At 32.7% G+C, this 11,869-nt stretch overlaps 2 protein-coding genes across 25 annotated transcripts in view; one reads left to right on the top strand and one right to left on the bottom strand.

Moving 5' to 3' along the window:
- Window positions 1-8,391: 8,391 nt before the first annotated feature.
- On the top strand, window positions 8,392-9,537 carry PMCH (pro-melanin concentrating hormone). The gene is made up of 3 exons (XM_059934793.1): window positions 8,392-8,640; window positions 8,984-9,182; window positions 9,488-9,537. Exons 1-3 carry the CDS (start codon window positions 8,392-8,394, stop codon window positions 9,535-9,537), a joined length of 498 nt encoding a protein of 165 aa, XP_059790776.1.
- A 359-nt stretch (window positions 9,538-9,896) lies between these two features.
- The window catches only part of PARPBP (PARP1 binding protein), a 71,835-nt gene continuing 69,862 nt past the window's right edge, over window positions 9,897-11,869 (bottom strand). For 15 of the 24 annotated variants that reach the window (XM_059934767.1, XM_059934774.1, XM_059934776.1 and 12 more), the window contains 2 exons: window positions 10,713-10,848; window positions 9,897-10,237 (listed from right to left, as the gene is read on the bottom strand). In XM_059934767.1, coding sequence (XP_059790750.1) covers window positions 9,897-10,237; window positions 10,713-10,848 — 477 coding nt within the window. The remainder of the gene's footprint in view (window positions 10,238-10,712; window positions 10,849-11,869) is intronic. The other 9 variants (XM_059934780.1, XM_059934787.1, XM_059934788.1 and 6 more) reach the window with 1 other exon arrangement.

Raw genomic sequence — 11,869 nt, 5'->3', positions numbered from 1 at the left:
GGTACAAATATAAAATGTTTAAAGATAAAAGTAAATAAATGTTTAATAGATTTAAGACAATAAAATAGATTGAAAATATGAATAAAAAATAGAAAACCATAATTGAACCAGGCAGATCTGAAAAGAAACCAACTACAACTTTTAAAAAATATAAGAAGTTAAACTAAAAGCTCAATACACAGGTTAAACAGCAGATTAAATACAAGTGAAAGTGTACTGGTGAACTGGAATACAACTCTGAAGAAATTATTTAAAGTGCAGCACACAGAGAGAAAGAGAGAAAGAGAAAAATAGGAAACAGAGGTTATAAGATATGGAGGATAGAGTGAGCAGGCAGGCCCAATATATATCTACTGGGAATTCCAGAAGAAGAAACAAGAGAACAGGGGAGACGAAATATTCAAAGAAATAATAACTAATACTTTTCCAGAATTCATGAAAAACATCAACCCTCATATTCAAGAATCTAAACCAGGATAAATTATAAGAAATTCATGCCCAGATACATCATGTAAAACTGCAGAACAATGAAGTCAAAGAGAAGATTTTAAAAGCAGCTAGATAGAATACAGAGATTACATATAAAGGAATCATGATTAAAACCAATAGCTGAATTCTCTGCAGTAACAATGAAAACCAGAAGAACTGAAGCAATAATAAAGTACTAAGAGAAAACAATTGTCAACTGAGTAATTTTATAGTCATGAAAATATTTTTCAAGAACAATAGCAAGAGACATTTAATTAAAACAAAACTTAGTTTATTATTAACAGAACTTCACTAAGTTAGCATCTAACTTAGTATACTTCAGGAACATGTACTTCAGAAAGAAGATAAATGATTGTCCAAAGAAAGACCTCAGATATAAAAGGAAATGGTGAGGAAAAGAAAAGTAAACTTGTAGGTAAATCTAAACCAATGTTAACTGTATAAAATAATAAAATAATCCCTAATTTGTTTCATTAAAAAAATCAAGATAGAACTTAAATCTTTGAAAATAATAGCATACAAATTAGGAATAGTGGTGACCAGAGTTAAGGATTTTCAGGTCTTCACATTATTTGCGAGGAGGACAAAAGTACTGACTAACTTTAAATGTAAATAACTGAAGATGATATTAAAATGTCTAGGGTACCCTTTAAAAGAATGAGAAATAGATTAAACTTAAATCAGAAGGCAAGAAAGGGAAGGAGGAAACATATTAGAACAAATAAAAGTCACAAAAGAAGACAGTAGTACTGAATATTAGTAATTCAGTAAACAGAATAAATGTAAATGGACTAAACTCTCCAAGACAAAGAAGGTCAGACAAAAAATACCAAATTCAGCTATATGATATTTTCAACAGACACATATAAGACATACAGATGATACAGGAAAAGTGATAGTAATAAACACATTATTAAAGGTAGAGAGGGTCATGATACATGGTTTGGTTTATGGGAAAGACAAAACAATCTCTAATTTGAATGTCCTAATAACATAAGCTCAAAATAAATGAAGCAAAAATTACAAACTACAAATAGAATTACATAAACCCATTATCATAGTGAAAGATTTGCAAATATCTTTCTCAGTAACTGATAGTTCATGCAGACAAAAAAATCAATAAGACATAGAAGATTTGAACAACATATTATCATGTTTCATCTTCTAGACACAAACAGAACCCTGCTTTCAAAAATAATGTATACATAGGGCTTCCCTGGTGGTGCAGTGGTTAAGAATCCACCTACCAATGCAGGGGACATGGGTTTGACCCCTGGTCCAGGAAGATCCCACATGCTGCAGAGCAACTAAGCCCATGCGCCACAACTACTGAGCCTGCTCTATAGAGCCCACAAGCCACAACTACTGAGCCCACATGCCACAACTACTGAAGCCTGCGTGCCTAGAGCCCATGCTCCGCAACAAGAGAAGCCACCGCAATGAGAAGCCCGTGCACCACAATGAAGAGTGGCCCCCACTTGCCACAACTAGAAAAAACCCACATGCAGCAATGAAGACCCACTGCAGCCAAAAATAAATAAATAAATAAATTTATAAAAAAGAAAATAATGTATACATATTCTTTTCAAGAATTTTCAGAACTTTTACACAAAATAAAGATATCATAGGCCATAAGGCAAGTTTCTGTATGTTGAACCATATGAAATTACTATTTGTATGTCAAAAACAGTTGAAAATCATCACTTGCACATACTTCAATCTAATACTGATTTCAATTACTCTATAATTTATAGAACAAGATTTCTGACAACAACTCAATTTGGTTGGAACTTGGCATCCTCTCCCCCAAAGTTTCAATTCCCATATATTCTAAATGCTAAAAATATCTAAGTAATTAATGGGTTGAAGAAGAAATAATAATGAAAATTATAAAAACTTGGAATTAAACATTGAATATTCTACCTATCAAAACTGTGGGACTTAGGGACTTCCCTGGAGGTCCAATGGTTAAGACTCTGCACTCCCAACGCATAGGGCAAGGGTTCGATCCCTGGTCGGGGAACTAAGATCCCGCATGCCGCAGGGCACAGCCAAAAAAAAAAAAAAAATTGTGGGACTCAATAAAAATGATACATAAAGGGAGATGTATAATCTTTAATGCTGGTATTTTTTAAAAGTCTAAACATTAATGACTTATTCTAAATTAGTAAGTTAGAAAAATAGTAAAATGAACCTCAAATTTAAGAAATAATAAAAAGCAGAAATTAACAAAATAGAAAAAATATATAGTGAAGATCAACAAAGCCAAAAGGTTTTTTAAAGGCCAGCAAAATTGATAAACCTATAGCAAGCCTGATCAAATTACAGAGGCAGAGGAGAGAGGCAGAGACCAAGAGATCACAAATAAGCATAATTAGAATGAAATATAACTACAGATGAAGCAAGGCTTAAAATATTTAGAAGAAAATATCATAACTAACTTTACACTAGAATATTTGAAAACAAGAGAAATGGACAAATTCTATAAAAATTTAAATTCCTAAAACAAACTAAAAAAGAAACAGAGAAGCTGAATGTTCCTACAGCTCTGAAAAAAGTGAATCAACCATTAAGCCCACCAAAAAAACACCAAGCCCACATCACTTTACAGGAGAAAAAAAAAAAGGAATAAACCCTGCCCCCTGCTTCATTTTATGAAGCTAGTACAACCTTAATGCCTTGGCAGACAAAGGCAATAGAAGAAAGGGAAATTACAGATCAGTCTCGCTCATGATAATAAGTGAAAAATATATAAATCAAATATTACCAAATTGAATATAATGATATTTTAAAAGATTTGTTTCATAAACACATGGTTGCTTTAACATGAGAAAAATCTGTTCATTTTCTCAATGAAACACTGAAGGAGAAAAAGTATGACTGTTTCAATAGATACAGAAAAAGTATTCAATAACATTCAACAATTCATGATAAAAGTTATTAGTAAGCCAGAAATAGAAAAGAACATCCTGCAAGTTATAAAGGGTGTCTACAAAAAAATCTAGAGCAAACATCATATTCGATGGTGAAAAGTTAAAAGCATTCTCTGTAAAATCAGTAATACTGCAGAGATGTCTGTTATCTCCATGTCCAACATTTACAGAAGGTTTTAGTCAGTCTGTTCGCACATGTGGACAGACACACAGATAAACACACACAAACACACACACTTGCAAGAAGGAAATAAAATGTCATTATTTTATTATTTATATCAACTGTCTTCATGGAAAACCTTAAAGAGTTAATACATTTATAAACTATTGAATTAAATAATAATAATAATAATTATTATTATTAGGGAATTAAAGACTTTAAGTTTTTTGTATATAAGAGCACTAAACAAAAGCCAACTGCATGTGTACAAACCAGCAATAATGTTAGAAAAGGTATTTTAAAAGATACAATTTATAATAACTAAAAATAAGGAGCTTAATTATAATTAAATTATAAACAATTATAAATCTTGCAACAAAAGATAAGCAAGAACTTTATGAAGAAAAAAACAAAATGTCATTAAAAGATTAAAGAAGATCTAAATAAATATGGATAAATATCTTTGTACTTTGTATTCACGTTTGTGAATAAGAAAATAAATTATCTACCAATGGCATTTTTCACAGAACTAGAACAAAACATTTCACAATTTGTATGGAAACACAAAAGACCCCGAATAGCCAAAGCAATCTTGAGAAAGAAAACGGAGCTGGAGGAATCAGGCTCCCTGACTTCAGACGACACTACAAAGCTACAGTAATCAAGACAGTCTGGTACTGGCACAAAAACAGAAATATAGATCAATGGAACAGGATAGAAAGCCCAGAGATAAACCCACGCACATATGGTCACCTTATCTTTGAGAAAGGAGGCAAGCATATACAATGGGGAAAAGACAGCCTCTTCAATAAGTGGTGCTGGGAAAACTGGACAGCTACATGTAAAAGAATGAAATTAGAACACTCCCTAACACCATATACAAAAATAAACTCAAAATGGATTAAAGACCTAAATGTAAGGCCAGACACTATAAAACTCTTAGAGGAAAACATAGGCAGAACACTCTATGACATAAATCACAGCAAGATCCTTTTTGACCCACCTCCTAGAGAAATGGAAATAAAAACAAAAAGAAACAAATGGGACCTAATGAAACTTAAAAGCTTTTGCACAGCAAAGGAAACCATAAACAAGACGAAAAGATAACCCTCAGAATGGGAGAAAATATTTGCAAACGAAGCAACTGACAAAGGATTGATTAATCTCCAAAATATATAAACAGTTCATGCAGCTCAATATCAAAAAAACAAACAACCCAATCCAAAAATGGGCAGAAGACCTAAATAGACATTTCTCCAAAGAAGATATACAGATTTCCAGCAAACACATGAAAGGATGCTCAACATCACTAATCATTAGAGAAATGCAAATCAAAACTACAATGAGGTATCACCTCACACTGATCAGAATGGCCATCATCAGAAAATCTATAAACAATAAATGCTGGAGAGGGTTTGGAGAAAAGGGAACCCTCTGGCACTGCTGGTGGGAATGTAAATTGATACAGCCACTATGGAGAACAGTATGGAGGTTCCTTACAAAACTAAAAATAGAACTACCATGTGACCCAGCAATCCCACTACTGGGCATATACCCTGAGAAAACCATAATTCAAAAGGAGTCATGTACCACAATATTCACTGCAGCACTATTTACAATAGCCAGGACATGGAAGCAACCTAAGTGTCCATCGACAGATGAATGGATAAAGAAGATGTGGCACATATACACAATGGAATATTACTCACCCATAAAAAGAAACGAAATTGAACTATTTGTAGTGAGGTGGATGGACCTAGAGTCTGTCATACAGAGTGAAGTAAGTCAGAAAGAGAAAAACAAATACCATATGCTAACACATATATATGGAATATAAAAAAAAAAATTTGTTCTGAAGAACCTAGGGGCAGGACAGGAATAAAGATGCAGACGTAGAGAATGGACTTGAGGACACGGGGAGAGGGAAAGGTAAGCTGGGATGAAGTGAGAGAGTGGCATGGACATATATATACTACCAAATGTAAAACAGATAGCTAGTGGGAAGCAGCCGCATAGCACAGGGAGAACAACTGGTTGCTTTGTGACCACCTAGAGGGATGGGATATGGAGGATGGGAGGGAGATGCAAGAGGGAGGGGACATGGGGATATATGTATACATATAGCTGATTCACTTTGTTATACAGCAGAAACTAGCACAACATTATAAAGCAATTATACTCCAATAAAGATGTTAAAAAAAAAAATGAAGATTCTAAAAAAAAAAAAACAGTGTCAATTCCCCTCCAAAATTAATCTATAGAACAGATGCAATTCCCTTCAAAATCCCATCAAGACTTGTCACAAAACTTGAAAAACTGATTTTAAGACTTATATGGGGGACTTCCCTGGTGGCGCACTGGCTAAGAAGCCACCTACCCATGCAGGGGACATGGGATCGATCCCTGGTCTGGGAAAACCCCACATGCTGTGTAGCAACTAAGCCTGTGCACCACAACCACTGAGCCTGCGCTCTAGAACCCACAAGCCACAACTACTGAGCCCGCGTGCCACAACCACTGAAGCCCTCGTGCCTAGAGCCTGTGCTCCGCAACAAGAGAAGCCACTGCAATGAGAAGCCCGCGCACTTCAACAAGGAGTAGCCCCTGCTCACCGCAACTACTGAGTGCCCACGTGCAGCAACGAAGACCCAACACAGCCGATTTATATGGAAAAGAAATGGACAAAAATAGCCAAGGAACTGCTATAGAAGAAAAACTGGTGACTGAGTAGGGGGGCTGAGAAACTTGACTTACCAGATATCAAAAGTTATTTTAAAGTTGTAATAATAATACTGTAGATTTGGCAGTGGAATAGAGAGTTCAGAAAGAGACCTACACATGTATAGAAACCTAATATACTGCAGAGATGGCATTGCAGATTAGTGGAGACAGGATGAATTATTCAAGAAATATATAAGGACATTAAAAAAAAAAAACGGTCATGAAGAACCTAGGGGCAAGACAGGAATAAAGACACAGACCCACTAGAGAATGGACTTGAGGACACGGGGAGGGGGAAGGGTAAGCTGGGACAAAGTGAGAGAGTGGCATGGGCATAAATACACTACCAAATGTAAAACAGATAGCTAGTGGGAAGCAGCCACATAGCACAGGGAGATCAGCTCGGTGGTTTGTGACCACCTAGAGCGGTGGGATAGGGAGGGTGGGAGGGAGGGAGACACAAGTGGGAAGAGATATGGGGATATATGTATATGTATAACTGATTCACTTTGTTATAAAGCAGAAACTAACACACCACTGTAAAGCAACTATACTCCAATAAAGATGTTAAAAAAAAAAAAAGAAATATATAAGGACATTTGGAAAAAGTTAAAATTTCTTTCTCACACATAAGATTCTAGATGAATTAAAAATTTAAATGTGAAAGTCAAAACATTTAAACTTTTAGAATATATAGAAGTATGTTAATGATCTCAGGGTTTGGAAGGATTTCCAAATAACATATTATAAATACTAACCATAAAAAGCAAAAAAAAAAAAGAAATTTAAACATTAAAATTAAGGAGTTTAGTTCACCAAAAGACATCATGAAGTGGTTCAAAAGATAATGAAGTGTGAGATGAAATGTGAGAAAAAATACAATATTTAAAACATATACAACTAACAAAGAATTAATATCCAGCATGTATAAAGAACTCCCATGAATCAACAAGAAAAACCCAAACAATCTGATAGAGAAAAAAACAAATTTTTCTTTAAAAGTCATTTTACTTAAGCATATGAAAAGGCATCCAACGTCTTTGGTAATTAGAGAAATAAACATTAAAAGCACAATAAGATACCCAAGTGTTAACTAGAACCTGGAGCAGTAAGAACTCTCATACCCTGCAGGTGGGAGTTTAAAGTGGTTACTACTATTCTGTAACCATTTTGGCATTAATAAAGCTGAAATGTACATACTCCAAGACCCAGCAATTCCATAACTAGAAATATACCCTAGAAAAACTATTGCACATATATACCAGAAGACATATACAAGAACGTATTCTCTTACTCTACGGGGTCAACATTACAAATTAACTCTGAAATGTTTAATTAAAAATCATACAACATACTCATTATCCAAAACTAACATTTATGGAGCACATAAATATTCTCTTCATGGACTTCTTATTCATTAATTGCTAAACTCATTAATAAATATCAGTAATACCCTTTTGTAAATACAGAGATAAAACACACCTGACAGGTCAATTTTAGATATAACATGAATGACTTTTTGTTCATACTGACAGGCATATATACTTTCAACACCAAAGACTATTCCGAGCATTTATGGGAAAAAATACTTTCTGAAGATTATTTCAACTTCATCAGGATTAAATGTATTTAAACTTTGACCCTTATTATCCTGAGTGAAAGAAATAACTTTAGTTTTAATATTTTACTTAATCAGAAAATAAAGAGGAGGGAACAATATGAATAAACAAGAATATGGAGAGCCTGATGTCCTGTGGTCTTCCTTAATAACAACCCATTTTCAAGAGACTATAATCTCCTCAACAGAAGCTTTCTACCAAGGATCTTAATCAGATTCTGAGAAAATTCACACTCAAAATAAACAATATGCCACTAAAACCCAAACAGTGTTAAGTATTAGCAGCTATACAAAAAGTTAGCTTCTATCTAATGAGTCATTTTTAAAATGATGAAAGTCTTAAGTCTTTCAAGTGCTTTCTATTCAAGCTGGAAAATATATAAAGGTAGGAATCATTTACAAAGCAGGTTGAGAAATTTTACTTCAATTTACACATCCTTGTGTGACTCTATGCAAACATCAAACTAAGAATGGCAAAAATGAGTTTCTCTTCCTACATATTAATACTAACTTTTTCTTTGCTTTCTCAAGGTGTTTCGCCTTCAGCCTCCAAGTCAATAAGAAATTTAGAAGATGACATGGTATTTAAAACGCTGAGGCTGGGGAAAGCCTTTCAGAAGGAAGATACTGAAGAAAAATCAATTGTTGTTCCTTCCCTGGAGGAATATAAAAATGATGAGAGCAATTTCATGAATGATGAGGAAAACAAAAATTCAAAGGTAAGTGGCATTGTGACTTACCCTTTTTTTCAATGGAAATTTGAATGATTTTTATGAATCCTTTGGAAGTAAAGTCGATACTTTTATAAGCAGAAGTATGTGAAAAAAGTCACAATATGCATTAGGACAACTGATCAAATTTCCTACATACCAGGTTGTTCTTCCATTCTGGAAAACATCTCTTATTCAAAAGGTTTTTAATCCCTGAAAACCTTGTATCTAAAATATTTTTTAGAGTCAAAACAGTGTAGAGCATCTTTGATCAATAAGAATATTACACAATTGTATCATAGTTCTATTCCCAATAAGACAGCTAAAACACAAATCAACCTTTTCTTTACAGAATGCAGGTTCCAAACACAATTTCTTAAATCATGGTCTGCCACTGAATCTGGCTATAAAACCTTATCTTGCACTAAAAGGATCTGTAGCTTTTCCAGCTGAGAATGAAGTTCAAAATACTGAATCAATACAAGAAAAGAGAGAAATTGCGGATGAAGAAAACTCAGCTAAATTTCCTATAGGAAGGAGAGATTTTGACAGTGAGTAGTCTTTTTAAAATTCAATTCTTATATCTTAATACCATAAAATAGAACTCTGAGTTTAATTGAATTTGGGTCCAATCATGACAAAATCAAACAAGACCATGGTTCAATTTACTTGATATTAAGTGACCCCTGCAAAAGATGTGAAATTAAAAAGTATTTAATTAGTTACTATAATTTAGTTATTAGTTACCATAATTTTGATTTACTCAGAATTAGCTATACTAGATCCATTCTTTCATTTCTAATCAATTTTGTGTGATACTAGTCCTTTAAACAATTTAAGCTTTTTTTTCCTTCAGTGCTCAGGTGTATGCTGGGAAGAGTCTATCGACCTTGCTGGCAAGTCTGATACCTGTTGGTCCACGTCATCATTTCAGAAGAAAACAAAATCATTTAATTGCCTGTGGGGAAAAATGCCCTTAATGTTACTATGACTTGTATTATTTTAAATGTCTGTTTTCAAAGAAAGTAGTATTAAGATATACCTAAATGATATGCTTTACCTGTGCATTAAACTTTGTGAATATTCTGCATAATTATGACTTACTAGTATTTTTTAAAAAATGCTTAACATGCTAACCTTACATACACTGCAGACCAAAATAATAAAGCACCATAATTTACACCTTGATCTCTTAAAAATTAAGTAGATGCCTTTGGTGAAATGGTTTTATATATACATAAATCTAAAGAACATAAAAGACAAATTCATAGTCTAAAAAACTGAGTTAACTTTGTCTGGCCAGTAATCAATTTGTCCTTGGCCGTACATTTGTTGCTTTTTGCAACTCTAACTAGTTTGCCATCTAATTTACTCTGCAAATCTTTTGATGCCTTAGGTATCTTAACATTTTTGTGTTGAGGTGGTTCGTTTCCATTATCACAGAGAATATTTTCATCATCCAAATCCACCTGTTTCCTTTTTGAACTTTTATTTCCTGTCAGACTAATTGATTTTCTTGCCACTTTTTCATTTTTACTTCTGTCCAGATGAACATTTCCAGAACTTGTTCCAATTGTTGGTCTTCCAACAGATGAATTTACACCTCCTGTTATGCAAGTTGAAAAGAGGAAAGAAATTATATAATACTTAAAATTATTACACATGAGGATTTTACAAAAAACTTTTTAAATGGCTAAAGAATATTTTAAAACTTATGATTTACAATCAAATAATGATATAAATTACATGATGAACAAATACAGCTATATTACTATCACATTTCTTTTCATTTTACCATATCATTTTTCATCCCTACAAACAATAAATTTGCTTTGTCTGAATGCATAACACTTAATCCTTAAACGCTACAAGTTATTTCTTAAATACATTTAGTTAAATCAAACTGAGTCCTATTCCTATACATATATTTGTACTTAGATATAACTTTTTAAATAAACTCAGGTCTATAAAAATATAAACCTTTACATTGCAAAAAAAAAAAATCTAGTTTTACTTAAGTTAAAACCAATTAGTACACTAGAATTGAATTGTTATTAAATTGCTCAAATAAGGTCAATTACCAGAAAGGTCATTTTCCATGTGAAGAACACACAAAGGCTTTGATGCTGAATTAACATTATTCCACTTATCCTTGCTTATCATGCAGTCATCTTTGTAAGTACAAGCAAACTGAGATCTAATTAAGGTTTGCTTCATCTGGTAACAGGAAGAAAGAAGAAAATATGCAATTTATCCTTTATTTTTATTTAGTTTTTCATCTAGATAGAAATATACTCTGTAGTCACTGAGGTATCATAAAAATTTCCCTTAAATATTTCATTATCTGCGGGAACTTTTAATCCTTGATGTTTCATAGTTTGCAAACTCATTCATTGCTACAACTAGCATTTTTGTTCTTTTCAGTAATACTAGCTTTGTGTATGTTTTTGATAATTTTTGTAAAAGCTTAGGAAAATCAATTATAAACTCTTCAAAGGCCTTTGTTACACATTCCTATGTCTGAGATGCTTTAGAAAGTGGTTTTATTATGTTTAGTAATGATATACATGATATATGTAATCCTAGAAAAATACAAGTTTTCCATCTTGAAGAATTACAGAGTACAACTCTTTTAGAAAAAAATAGCATATGGAATTCAAGAAATTAGAGAAATTAAGGAAGGGAGAAATGCTAGGATGAAAAAGAAAAATAAGAGAAGGTGAAAGAAACAAAGATAGGAAACTAACAAAGAAAGTGAAAGATAAAACAAAGTGGTGAATAAAAGGCATTATTTCTTAATTAAAAACATGAATATTTAGAAAATTAAGAAATATGATTTGATTATATCATTCTAAGAAGATGTGACCAAGTGATTTAATAGTTGAGTATTCAAAGTATACTCCTGTAATTATCTTCAAACATGACAAATAGGGGAAAATTAGAAAGCTAAATTTAATTCTTAAGCACTGAAAAGGATGCCAAGAAAGTATTTTTGGAAATGTATTCTGCAAACATAAAACCAGTGGCTGTTTTAGGGAGAGAACTTAATTTTAGAACAAAAGTAATCTACACAGATAATGCAAATTTCAACAATTGCAGCTGCTGTGTAATGCCATTTGGTTATAATAGGGAGATTTCTCCAAATAATTAGAAATCATCTCAAATCTTTTTCAGAAATAGACAAAGCTTATTTCAAATACATGATTAAATAAATAGGACTTCAACAATTCAAAAATTA

The sequence above is a fragment of the Balaenoptera ricei genome, chromosome 10 (assembly GCF_028023285.1).
Source record: "Balaenoptera ricei isolate mBalRic1 chromosome 10, mBalRic1.hap2, whole genome shotgun sequence".
NCBI lineage: Eukaryota > Metazoa > Chordata > Mammalia > Artiodactyla > Balaenopteridae > Balaenoptera > Balaenoptera ricei.
Note: the sequence above shows the minus strand (reverse complement) of the source record. Positions and strands in the feature narration are given on the sequence as shown.